This window comes from Lutjanus erythropterus, chromosome 19 (genome assembly GCF_056507025.1).
Source record: "Lutjanus erythropterus isolate fLutEry1 chromosome 19, fLutEry1.hap2, whole genome shotgun sequence".
Classification (NCBI taxonomy): domain Eukaryota; kingdom Metazoa; phylum Chordata; class Actinopteri; order Lutjaniformes; family Lutjanidae; genus Lutjanus; species Lutjanus erythropterus.
The window spans coordinates 3010346-3024105 of NC_139335.1; the positions used below are offsets into that span (position 1 = coordinate 3010346).

The window sequence follows — 13760 nt, forward strand, 5'->3', positions numbered from 1 at the left end:
TGAACTTAAGTTCTTACCCATGCTGAAATTTGGCTAAATAAAACACATGTAGGATTTTGTTCATCAAAAGCAAAACAACACTAATTTTACAGATGGACATTTGGTCTGCAGGACTCGTGCACAGTCCCTGCTGGGTATTGCATGTTTTTCACATGACCTTTCCTTCTTCTTTTTTTTTTTTTTTTGCAAGAAATCAATTTAAATTGAGGCCTGAAATAAAAACAATAAAAAGCTCCCCATGTGTTGTTTTGTCAGTGACAAAAAAACACACATAAACGAACCATTTAAAAAAAAAAACAACAGAATTTTTAACTTTCTCCCTCTTTTCCTGTGTCAACCTCCCTCCATTTTCAGATTCATCAGATTAATTCCAATGACAGAAGAATGTGGGGAGAGCCGCCTGTGATTCAACGATAGTTTGACGTGTGAGAAAAAAAAGCAGGCGGTCTGAAAACAGGGAGAACACACACAGAACAGTAACACGTTCCACTATACTACTAAGGCACACACTCACTCACAACATTTAACATGACAATAAATACATCCTCAACAACATTACTTGCATTTCTGCCTTCAGTGCCTGCATTTTTCTTTTCTTTTTGTTCCAGGCATCCAGATAACCTGTCCACACATGAGAACTGACGGGGCATATGGAGTGCTAACAGGATCCTATGTACTGTAGGTAGATTTTTTATTTACAGACTCTATGGCACCATAACTACTGCACACCTTCAGTTCAACAATCCCTTGAGTCGATGTTCTCTAACCACTGCCATCAATCTGATTAAAATAACAAGACTGAAAAAAGAAAAGAATTTAAAAAAACTAAAAGAGATAATGACTGTAATCTTCTGAAAAAATATTCAGATTCACAGTCCATGCTCCAGTTGAAAAAGGAAATTTGTCCCATCTTTCTAAAACTCGGTGAGAAAGAAAGCATTGATTGAGGGGCAAAAAGCCCCCCGAGGTGCTATTAAAACCATGATCCAGTTTTCTCCACCATAGTCCTGGGACTATATTAAGTCTTCAAAATGATGTGTTGCACAGGAAGCCATCCCATTTTTTTTTTATTAATCACTCCTTCTTTTTCTGGGGGTCTTTTGTTCCCCTGACCTCTTCTTTTGTTCGGCGTCCCTTTTCATTATCCTGGAATGACAGGGAGGAAAACTAGGCCGAATCTCTCGCTGCTGTGGCTCCGTTTTTGTCCTCTGCCTCTCCTCCCCCTTTGTCCTTTTTCTTCCCCGCTTTCTTCTTCTCTTTTTCTAGCTTCTCTTTCTCCTTCTTGAGCCTCTCTTTTTCAGCCTTATCCTTTTCTTTCTTTTCCTTCAGTTTTTTCTTCTCGTCTTCCTTTTCCTTCTTCTTGTCTTCTTTGCTCTTCTTCTTTTTCTTTCCCTCTTCCTCTCCAGCTGTGGTGTCGGCTGCTGGCGCTGCCACTTCTTTTTTTGAATCTGGGCATGGCGGCAGAGGGGCGTTGTTTGCAGTAGGAGAGGGGATAGTAGGGGTAATTTGCTCAGAGACAATCTTAGGGGAGGGGGCAAGAGTGCTGGGTGGTGGTGCTGTGCTTTGCGTCGGGGCCGGAGCAGCAGGCTGGCCCTGTACAGAGGTGCCCTCTGAGGCCTGAGCAGGCCCACGTGTTGAGCCAGCCGCACCACCAACTAAGGGGCTCTGAATGTGGGGTGCCGGTGCTTTCTGACCCGCCCCTGGAGGAATAGGTGGTTTATGGCTGGGGCCTCGTCCTGGGCTTGATATTACTGCAGGCGGGGACTGAGGCAGCAGGCCCTCCATTCCTGATGGCCCTGAGAAAGAGCCCTTCTTGGTTTGGGAGTGGAAAGGAGCCTTGGACTTGCGGAAGCCAGGGAGCGAGAGGAGGCTGGAAGAGGCCCTGAGGGGTCCTGGCGGAGGGACCGGGCTTCCCAGGAAAGAGAAGCTGCCGCCGGAGCTGATAGCGGCAGCACGGCGTTTATACTCGTAGATGGCCCTCGTGCCGTGGAGGCGACGGCCCGGCTGGTGTGTCAGCTCCCCTCTGGACTCCCTCCACTTCCTCACCTGGATGCTGCACTCCCTCTCTATGAGCGCCTCCGTCACCTGGAGCGTGATAATCTGGACAACACATCAGACAAGGACGAGACAGACAGAGGAAGTGAAGATAAGTAGACTGGGCACTACAGGACAAAGTGACTCATAACTCGTGTCGCTGAGTAAAAACAGAAGCAGGTTTTGTTTATGTGCACGGTCTGTGGAGCCGAGACAAAGAGACTCACCTCCTGTACCAACGTGTCCTCTCTGATCAAGTCAGGTGAGATGTTCCTCAGACGCTCCATGGTTTCATACATACCCTGAAGTTCCCGAAGTTTATCCACAGAGCCAAGCATCTGTTTCAGCAGCACCAGGCCCACACGAAACACTATCTTCACCCCTGCAACCAGAGACTCAAGTCAGGGTTCTGGCAAATTACAGAGGAACTAGAGTTACCGCCTCACAGTCAGATGCCTCCGCCTACCACTCAACTTAACAGTTTACATTCATGCCAATCCAGACTCACAATAGATGTAGTGAGGACTTTGAGGGTTTTAAGTGTATGTGTTGGCAAAATGGAAGTTGACATTGTATCGACATTTATGATTAATCCAGAGAGGAAACATGCTGTCTTCTCTTAGACACCATTTTTAAAGAGGAGTACAGAGGACTGACAGAGAGCTGAACAGTTTAATAAAATAAAAAGACAGGATAAAAACCAAAACAACAACAGTGTTTTTAGTGTCTCTAGTGTTTTTATGTTATTTGATGCTTCTGTTGTTTATAACAGAGGCATCAAATAACATAAAAACACTAGGGAGTGAGTTAAAATTGTAAAATTGCAAGTGTGGTAAAAACAAAGCAACATATTCAATTATTCATAAAAGCTCTCCTATAAAAGAAAGTTATAAAAAGAGATTTAAAAGATGCTCGTGATGTAGCTTGTCTGATTTCAATAGGTAAAGTGTTCCACAGGCTCGGGGCTCTAACAGCACCTATTTATATGCTAGGAATAACCAGTGGGGCTGCAACCGCTGATCTCAGAGAACACCTGGGTACATAGGGAGTCAATAAATCTTTTACATAAGTTGGAGAACAGCCACGTAACACTGTAAAAGTGATCAATAACATTTTAAAATTAATATGAAATAAAATGGCAGCCGGTATAAGTTAGCTAACGCAGGAGTTCATATTTCTTTGTGCCAGTTCAAATTCAAGCAGCAGCGTTCTGCACAACCTGGAGTCACTGAAGGGAACTCTGACTCTGATACCAGCATAACACGCATTGCAGTCAAGTGAAGTCACAGTGAAGTCTATCTTTGGGATATAAACTGTCATCACTTCATCGTTTTATCCTATTATAGACATTTCTATGAAATTCTGTGATAATTAGAGTATAAATTCTTGAGGTTTGGCCAAATATGTACTTTGTGAGGTCACAATGACTTTTGACCTCCAAAATCTGATCAGTTCATCCTTGAGTCTGAGTGGAAATGGATGGAAAATGACTGCGAGTCAGTGAGAGGAGGCAGGAACATGTCGGCACTGCAGCTGTGTGTGTGTGTGTGTGTTTGTATAGTCGCTGTTGAATGGTACCTTCACAGAAGAACATGTCCCACACACGCAGCACACAGGCCCACGGTAAGGTGCGTGAGAAGATACACATGAACCACTCAGTCATGTAGAGAATCGGGTCAATCTTGAACTTCTTAAGGTGACGGTACGCCATTGGACACGTACGCCGTAACAGGGAGAAGAAGATCTCGCCATCCAGCTGGATCGCTTCCTAAAAGACAGAAATGATGAGTCAATAAAGCTGAGAAAACTGATATGAAGGTCTGACAAAGACAAACACGAGTTAGTTCACTAACTCACCAGTCCAGCGCTGTAGTAACCAGGAAGGTACTTCTCACATATCTGGACGAGGCACCAAAATGCTTGCTGTGAAACAGAAACAAATTACACCATTAAACTCATCAACTGCAAATAAAGTTTAAATATTATCAGAAAGCAGTGAGTTGAAACACAAATGCATCAATTCTGTTTGAAACTGTTTTGTTTCCTGCTTCTTTTGGGGCTCTTTTAAAAATAGAATAAGCACATTATTAATTAATTAAATCTTCTACTCTGTCTTCTTTCTGTATTTGTTGTGCATAAATGGTGGCACAGCTCTGTTGTGATATGAAAAATAAGCTACATGTCCTTCAGCTACAATTTTTTATTTTTTTTTTTAAGATTATTTTTTGGGCGCTTTGCCTTTATTTTGATAGGGACAGCTGAAGATATGACAGGAAAGGGGGCAGAGAGAGGGGGAATGACATGCAGCAAATTGGTCACAGGGCTATGGGAGCATTCCCCCTCCTTCAGCTACAATTGAAACTGTGACAACACTTTCAGTAGATAAAGCCACACTTTGCTTTCTGCTACAACTACAGAAACTGTCCTACTGTCATTAGAAAATAACACACTCCCTCACACAGACAACTATATCAGCATACACCCATTTATACAGGGGACAGAAAGAACTCAAGTTTCAAACTGTCACAATACAGACTACAAGGTCGGCTCCCGCGTTTACAGAGTGATGCAACTGTAACTTGAGTCCTGTCTGTATCGCACTCGCTTTATATTTGCAGGACACCTTGTCGATAGTTTCAGCAGTGTCATCAGACTGCCGTCTGCTACTATTTTTAATTCAGTAAGTAACCCAATGAAATGTGAACCAAACTGAAGTTTCAGTATTGTTTCGCTTTCTCACACGCCCACTCTCTTTTTCCTGAGTTATCTCAGTGACTCTCTTGATTTAAGTATCAGGTGAGGAGAGATGAACAGAAAAAAGGATCCTCCTCAAATAAAAATATCCATGATTTGTGATCAAGCTTTACCTTTCAAAAACAAAGCACATGTTGTGATGTGCCACATAGTGATATTAAGTCCTCTTCCTACATGTCCACTGCTGCAGCATCAAGGTGGAAATTCTTTTGTCTTGTGTACAGAATCATTCCTATATAACTGCTATCTAAATAATTTACTTTTAGTAACCTAGTATTCTGCTAACAGTGTTCATTTGGGGTGTTTTCATACATGACAACAACAAAATATGGAAAATTTTAACTTAGTCTTGCAGTAACTCGTCTGCTTCGGGCTGGCTACCTGAGACTGGTGCTGTGTGCACACTGAAATCATGAACGAAAGAGGAAGTAATTTTCTCTCCATGAAAACGGTATGCAAGCCTCTCAAAGCTCATGACAAAAACAAGCCAACGAGATGCAGCAGTGAAACTACAGTAAGAAATACAGTACTGTCCTGTGTTATAAAACAGTGCATTTGAATTATAAACCGTGTAATTTAAGGCATTTGAAAGAGTTTTACTGTATTTTGAATCAGTCAATAAATTTCAGTAAATAACAAAGCTGTCCGTTTCATTACTTTATATTCATATAATAAATATACAAAAATAAATCAGATGGTAATCTGCATGGGAAAAATGTGATGACATTTGATAATTATATTTTGCTGTTTTTCTATTCTGTATAATCCATTGGTAATTATAGAATTTCAATACAGCAAGTATGATGCTTTGTTAAGTAATAAGACTGTTCAGTAAGCATTACAGAATACTTTTCATTTCCCACCAAGTGTGAGCCTGTAAACCCACTGACTCTGCCCCTCACCTCAGCAGGCATATGCATGAGCAGCACTGCGGCCACTGGAGCCTGAGCCTGGCAGTATCCCTCGTCAGGCCGGTAGATAGTGTAGGCTTTCAGGATCCGGTACAGATCCTGCTGCCTGCAGAACAAACAACAACAAAAAAGTTTATGCACCTCTCATTTAAGGAACAATATAAATCAACTGGTGGATCTGGTGGAAAAAAAAAAAAAAAGAAAAACAGTCCATAGCCTACATCAGACAAATGATTCTGAAATCACACTTGTGAGTTTATATTTTTCATTCATTTTGTCATTTTCAGTATCATTTACTGTGTCAATTAAATGTTCAAATATTTTTCATATATTTATTTAAATTTTCACCCCTTTTCTCATGGGAATCACGTATACTTACTGACAGATATATGCACTTGGGTAAAGTTGCCAGGCTGTTACAAATCAACTTATGACACTGACCTGATAAAGATCCACTCAGGATCAAAACATAGCGGGTAAATAAAATCTGAGGACTGCAGTCACTGTACTGCTTTTACTTCTGTCAATCACGTGTGTTTACTCTGATGAAAACAGACTGAGGGTGTGTTTATTTTGTTTTTTTTTACCCATGGCCACCACGAGCAGCAAACATCTCATGGAAGGGGAACTGCCTGTGGAGATCCTTCTCTATAATGTCCAGCCATTTAGCTTCTCCCTGCTCTCTCTCCAGCTCCTGCAGTAAAAAAAAAAAGTTTAGACACAAGTTCAAGAAAAAAATCTCGTTAACTCCTGCAGTCAGTTTCCAAATTAGCCATGAAAGTGGATTAGATTGCAAAGCTCTGTAATAAAAACACATTTGTGAGTCTTCTTCAAACAACACAAACAATACTAGGCAGCCTGCTGGGACCCAGGTCCAGCTGAGGCTAGACCCCCCTCCAGCATGGACTCTGAGGCAGGGCCCTGACAGGCAGGATTACCGGTCCCGATAAGAGGCTTACAGCTCACTAGGTCTGCGCCTGCGCCCCTTTAGCACCCCTGGTGCTGAAATTTCCCTACTCAGCCACAACTCCTAATTATAATGATCCCCACTTTGAACCAACAACTCAGTCAACATACTGCAGCTTCTCAACAGCTACAACCAACTTAATAGAGTGAGAGAAGTTCAAGAATTAGGAGTGCAGGTTTGAAGACGAAATGACCTTGCTAAATTTTCTTGTTTTCATTTAAGTGCATTTGTGGAGGACTGGCCATAAAAGTATTTTCAGGAATATATGAACCTAAAAAAGAAGCCTCTGCTTTTTGTTGTTTTAGTGACATTAGTGATGGTAACAGTTGGACATGTGCTTTATGTAAGTGAAGATCTTTGTGGTGGCAGGTAATACCGTTTTCACACAAAAATTGGGGCACATATGCAGTTTTTTAAAACACGGGTAAACCTGCTAAAAACAGGCGACTGACCCATTTCACACCGGTTTGTTTTTTTCTTCCTGATGTGTGCTGAACTCATGTGTGCTGAAAAGCAGAGACAGAGGCTTTTAAAAGTCTCTGTGTGTCCAGCTCTCAGTGTTTTCTAGCTTCTAACTGAATCTCTGTGGTCTGAAGTTCAGTTTCTCTCTTGTGTAGCTGTTTGTACTTTGACTTTTCTGCTTTTGCTTTACATTCACTTCTGGCTGATAGGAGTCATGTCAAGTTACTGCTGATGAAAAGCCAAGATTTCCTGATTTTGTTGTTTCATAATAAAAGCTACTGAATAACAAAACAGCCAAGAATTTATAGAAGAATTTATAGGAAGTAAAATGTTCTAAATATGAGTGCTTTAACAGCAGACACACACCTTGAAGCTGCAGCAAGTTCTGCTGACTAACAAAGTCAAAGTGAGTCAAGCCAAGCAGTATATGGGTAGCAAAGGAGGAGCAAAAGGAGCAAAAGAGACGGAAATGTTACAAACGGAGGTGACAAGCCTTTACTGCCTCTGCTGAGAAGGAGCAAAAAAAGCACGGCCACCTGGGTGTGATGTTTCCATCACTGTCAATCAGAGCTGGAGTCGATAAATACCCGCGACTACTGCAGAGTAACAGAGAAACTACTGTTTCACCTGGGACTGAATGACTATTGTACCCTTTCCCACTGAAGACAGAAGTCAGACGTTAGTGGGTTTTTTGTCCTTAAGTAGAATGTTATTAAATACAGGCTTCAGAAACCTGCTACCTTCAGCTACAGAAACACAAGAGTGAAACATACTGGAAGGTGCAGGATTGTTGGTCCCAGGAAATGGACATTGGTCGCCACTTTTTGTTTACTTTTCCCTCTTTTTTCTTATACACTGGGGAGCAACAGCTCCTGAATCCACGTTAAATAAACTGTAGCTGTGCATTTCTTCTGTGATCTCACGTTTTTACACCCTTAAGCCTCTCTAAAAATCAAAAATGTTATCAAAAAATTAAGTAAAAAAAGACAGCATTGTCACAGTGATACCTCAAATTTCCCGGGGTTGGCCTCTAAGAGTTCTTGGCTGTTGGAGAGCAGCTGCCAAGCTTTGGCTCTCAGAGAGGATGGAATCCCCTTCCTGCAGCGCAACTTCACCTATAACACACAAACAGATATACAGTGTATTAGCTGTGGCATAATGTCAAGTGTAACCAGTCTAAGTATATCCAAAACACGTCTGATTGGTTGACACGCATACCTTCTGGAAACGATGTTTGACCCACTTATCCCAGTGGTGGAACATGTCAAGCCATTTTACCTCCCTCTGCCTGGCGACTTCGACTCGAACTTCCTTTTCACTGCAGTAGTGAGTAATATAAAATTACGTCATCATTCAAAAAATTAGGAAGTTTCTGATATGTTCAGAGATTTGTATCTTCACTCTAATGACAAAAATGAATTAAATCACTCTCTCTTTTACATTCATTTGCACATTACATTGAATTTTTCAGAAAGAGGACATCCTTAACATTGACCAGAATGCACTGCCACTACTGATGGTAAATCAATAAAGTTTTAATTATTCAACAGTGGAAGGGCAATTAGCTTGTCAGAAAAGTAGAAGCAAATCTGACAAAAAGACAGGAAGAGAGCAGATGGGCGTGAGCAGTGATACCACCGAGACACACAGTCAGTACATACTGAGTCACAAAAACGCTCTCAGCATTATCTGAGTCAGACCAATGGGAGATAAAGGACGGATGGACAGATACGTTTAGAGAAGCAGAGAAGGCGAGGTGAACAGGAAAGAAAGGGTGAGACAAAGAAGACATGAAGATCTCTTTGGGGCAGATGGATGACAAATTGGATGAGATGTTCAGGGAAGGCAAATGGCTGATTGAAAGAAAGATAGTCAGGCAGGATTTACATTTATCTCTGTAAACTAATCCTCTGGCCATGATATAATGATGTCTCATAATACAAACACTGAACTGTCTGCATGGAACCTTAGTGTGAAAAAAGGGGAAGTGTCTTTTTTTCCCCTTCTTCAAATTGCCACACCTAATTTTTCTCTAATTTCAAAATATCTTAAACCTATCTGTTACATATAATAAAATCACAGTAGTGGAAATGATCAATACTTGGCACTGTGGTCAGGAGCAGGAGTCATTAGTGCCCTAATACTTACCCGCTTTCACTGTACTGAGTCCCACCTAGGAAGCCATATTTATCAGTGCGTCTGACAGCCAGGCCATTGATCTCTGAGTCTGAGCCCACAGAGCTGCCATCCTCTCCCAGCCCAGACAGAGACTCCAACGTCCCGGACATCAGGCTGGCTGACTCTAGGTAGCTGAGGGTGTCAGGGGCCGGCCGGGGGTTGGGGTTGGGCATGGGCAGTGGGAGAGCAGACGCCGGCTCGTGGATCAGCGGGACAGTAGGGCTGGGGTGTTCAGCTCTGGTGGGGGTGGTGGGCAGTTCTGCTTTGTCAGGCTTTGGGGAGAGAGGAGGAGGCTGACTTTCAGGGTTTTGTGCTTGCTGAAGTGGCTGAGGTTTGTCCTCTTCAGCTGTTCCCGATGCCGCCATATCGGTGGATGCTGGAGCAGCAGATGTGGGATTCGAAACAGCAGCATCTTGGGGTTGACTCGCTGTAAATTGACCATCATCCATAACAGGATTTGGATTGTGGGTGACATGCACATTGGGGTAGAGATTAGGCCCAGGATTGAGCTCAGGAGAGGGGGATGCCGGTTGCACGTCACTCTGAGCTGCTGACTCACTTGACAGCACTTGGGTCTCTGTTTCGGTATTCAGTAGACCTGCAGCTGCTTGGTCACTGGCCACTGTGCCCTGGTTAATAACATGAGCTCCTGTCTCTGCATCTTTCTCTACTGATTCTTCTCTCTGTGGAGCAGGCTCCTGTACCAATAATGTGAGGGGGGTCTCAGCAGTGGGTTTGGGAGGAGTCAAGGGAGAGCGCGGAGTCAAGGGTGAACTCCCTGACTGAGCTGCAGTAGAGTTTGTGGTCAAGGCTTTGTCATTGTAGAGGGAAGACTTGGGTATGGCTATCTCCCTGGTGGACTCCGGAGCAGGGATGTTTGGAGCAGGGACCGCTGATGAGGACGGAGGGATGGATGGACCTGTGTGGGGATCACCCAACGCAGGTGGTGATGGGGATAGGGTGGAGAGTTCAGCCATGGTTCCACTCTGATCCCTCCTTTACAAATACAGAGAAAAGGATGGAGGTGAGATTCCTTTTGACAAAGAGCAGCCATCAGTTCAGTCATAACTGTTGTGATTAGGGCCTGTCTGGTACTGGATTTTTGAGGCCAAGGCCAACACTGACATTAGGGAGTAAAAAATTTGGATATCCATATATCAGCTGATATTGTTTATGTAGAATATAGGATATACATACATATTTTGTGCTATGATTCCTCATAAGTGGTTAACACTACAAAGATATGTAATGAAGGCAGGATATTTTACAGTTAAGCGATAAACACTGCTAGTGGTGGGAATCTCTTGTAACCTCATGATTTGATTTGATTCGATTTTGAGGGCTCAGATGCAAATATAAAACGATTATGGACGCATTTTGATACACCAAATTTTTAAGCTTTTAAGCCAGGGGTTGTCAGTCGGATTGCATCCATCTGCAGTTGCTCACACTCGGTCATCCTTATCAAAACTCAAAAAGTAGACTACTTTAGACTGGAAACCATCCAACGGGTTCAACTGTAAGGAATGGACAGCCTGCATTACAACTTTGTTGCAGGTGATCTTAATGTTGAGAACTGGGTATAAATTTTTTTTTGATGATTGACTTTGCTCCATCAATGCATAATCTTTCAAAAGAGAATCATGATGCATCAAAGAAATAATTATTTTCCCCACCCCTAAATATTACTGTCCTAAATTATATCAATGCACAGACACAATAAACTTTAATCTGTATTTTTAATAATTACAAATAACTATAAATTATAAACACAAATAGGGCAAATGATATTAATATATTAAACCTGCATTAAGAAAAATAGTCAAACATAGATAAAAAGTTATGTTAAAAAAAAAAATCACATATGCATATAGGAACAACATATATCCCGAGACTGATATAGACCAATATAGCTGTGATAAGCATAAATTAGGACATTAATACTGGTAGACCACATTATTAGGTGGGCTCTTATTGTAATAACTAAAACCTGCAGCTGTTTGGCTCATAAGCAATTTCTTCAACATATTTCTCAGATAAGAGTTGCAAATCTTCTCAACAACAAACCATGGCCACGGCAAGTTAACGCTTGACATTACAAAATGTGTAAAGTGTCTGTTAATACAGACTTGAAGCCATTTTCTATCAAATACAAGCACAAAGTTCTTCTTCAAATTGCATCAGAGAAGCAGCCAAATAACTTAACTTTATTTTGAAATCACTGAAGTTTTGGGAGACAGTGTGCAGACATTCACAGCCACATGCATGTTTTTACGAGCCCGAATCTTTCAGCTTTAATTGGTCTTACTTCAAATGTGACATTTTGATACATAGTTTCTGCTCATAACAGTGTTTACAGCAATCAGATTTTCGAGTTATATTTCCTCTTTTGCAACACATAAGCCTGTACCATGCAGTAAAATGGCTTTGCGATCATATTCATGCGAAATTCAGCAACTTTAATTCAGAAAGGTCATAGAAGCATATAATTGTGGTCTCAGAAGACATCACATGAACATCAAAAAGCTTACACCAACTTTTAAAGGCCGCTTCACAACAATTTTACCCTGTAAAGAGGCTAGACAGTGTCAGAAAACTGTTGACAGAGCTGCATTACAGTTTCTTCAGCAGATGTACCAATACACTGGCATTTAACATTATCAACAAAGCGCCCCCGACAACAGTGGATCCAGTTCTTAGCTGACAAAGCAGGTTAATATGTGTAGTGGTGGCTCCAGCTATCCGTTATATGCTAGCGGCTAATAACATCAGCCACTTTGTTGTCACATCCTCTCCAGAGGCCTCTCTCGGAGCGTCTCAACTTCCCGATTCAGCACACAGGAGCAATGGTTTACTAACAGCTAATAGTCAACACCCTCCCTCGCTGCCTGCCAGGCCCTGGCCGAACCGCGTCCACGGCCTTGTCCACCCCGCCGCTGCCCCGGTCAACTACAACTTCAACTCCGTTACTGAACTCACCCACGACCGGCGTGTCACTATGATCCGTCCGCCTGGATAGCCAGGGGGTTCCTATCCGCAGGTCCCCCCGCCACAGCTCCGGCTCCGCGACCTCCGCCGTGAGATGAAAACACGAGAACGCGACACCGGGAGCAGGAACCGCTGAACTGGGTGAGGACCTGGAAGAGCGAACGTCCTGCAATCGGCGAGCTAGCTAGCTAAGTTACCAGCTAGAAACGTTAGCTTATTTCCTAATGTAACTAACTCTTAGCATTAGCAGCGATAGTGTTCTGTTAGCCTAGCTAGCTAGCTGAATGTTTCGGTTAGCTACATCGGTTAGACATGCGGACTTGCTGCGACCATTCCCACCAAATTCAAGCAACCTGCTAACTAACAGTTTTCATTCTGAGACTGCAAGGACTTTCTTTGTTTAATTTATCCAAGCACCGCAGCAGGGGTACATCCAACACCCGCAGCCCGCATTTCCTACTGACAGCTGCGTGCGTGTTCCCGTCAATGTCGTCAGGCGCACGCGCGCACCCGAGCCGCCCTTCCACAGCAGAAACACAGAACGTTGTTTTACCCTAAAAATGCGTTATGTATCATCCCTTACTTTTTCCATCAGATTTTATTTAGTTTTTCCACAACCACACACATTCATTTAGTGGTGGTAGAAATAGTAAGGGCTTCTACTTAAGGAAAAGCAAAAATAAAAAGCCCTGTAATTAAAATATTCCTTAAATAAAAGTACAAAAGTATTATCAGCAAAATACACTTAAAGTATCCAAAGAAAAAGTATTCATTATGATTTATTTTATTTTTCTTTCATGTATTTATTACTCTGCTTTTATTACTGCCTATGTATGTTATCTGATTAATACTGTCTGTTTTCTGTTTTTACTGTAGTTAGCATTCCTTTAGAATTGTTGTTATAACTTGTCTCTTAATTCTTACTTTTTATATTGATTTTAGGTTCCCAACTTTACATCTCAAACCAGCCTTTTGGTTAATTCTGGTATATTTACAGTAACACAGTAATATAGTAGTTTATTGATTTGCACTGTTCCAGAGAAAGAAATAAGTAAATAAAAAAAAAACAGACAAGCAAACAAACAAATAAATAATCAGTGTTGGGTGGTAATATAATTATTTTTTCCAGTAATAAGTAGTGTAAGGGATTATGATTTCCAAAACAGTATTAATATTACAGTTACTAAACCATGTAACTCTGAGTTACTGAGTTACTTTTTGACCTCTAGAGTCTCTCATTATGACGTGTACGTGGGGAAGATCAGGGCAGGTTACTAAAAAAAACTAAACAAAGGATAGAGGATGAAGGAAAGGGAGAGAGACATACTGAAATGTAGTGGAATCGAAGTATAAAGTAAAATGGAAATACTCAAGTAAAGTAAAAGTATGTCAAAATTGTACTTACGTACAGTAGTTGAATAAATGTACTTAGTTACTTTCCAACACCGAATCCATGAGAGCATCTC

General features: G+C 41.8%; 1 protein-coding gene across 1 annotated transcript; it reads right to left on the bottom strand.

Moving 5' to 3' along the window:
- Positions 1-819: 819 nt before the first annotated feature.
- Positions 820-12770, bottom strand: tbc1d10b (TBC1 domain family, member 10b). The gene is made up of 10 exons (XM_084743809.1): positions 12286-12770; positions 9277-10302; positions 8347-8446; positions 8136-8243; positions 6287-6393; positions 5691-5805; positions 3892-3957; positions 3613-3802; positions 2262-2416; positions 820-2100 (listed from the first exon to the last, which is right to left on the bottom strand). Exons 2-10 carry the CDS (start codon positions 10281-10283, stop codon positions 1168-1170), a joined length of 2781 nt encoding a protein of 926 aa, XP_084599935.1. The 5' UTR covers positions 10284-10302; positions 12286-12770; the 3' UTR covers positions 820-1167.
- Positions 12771-13760: the final 990 nt, after the last annotated feature.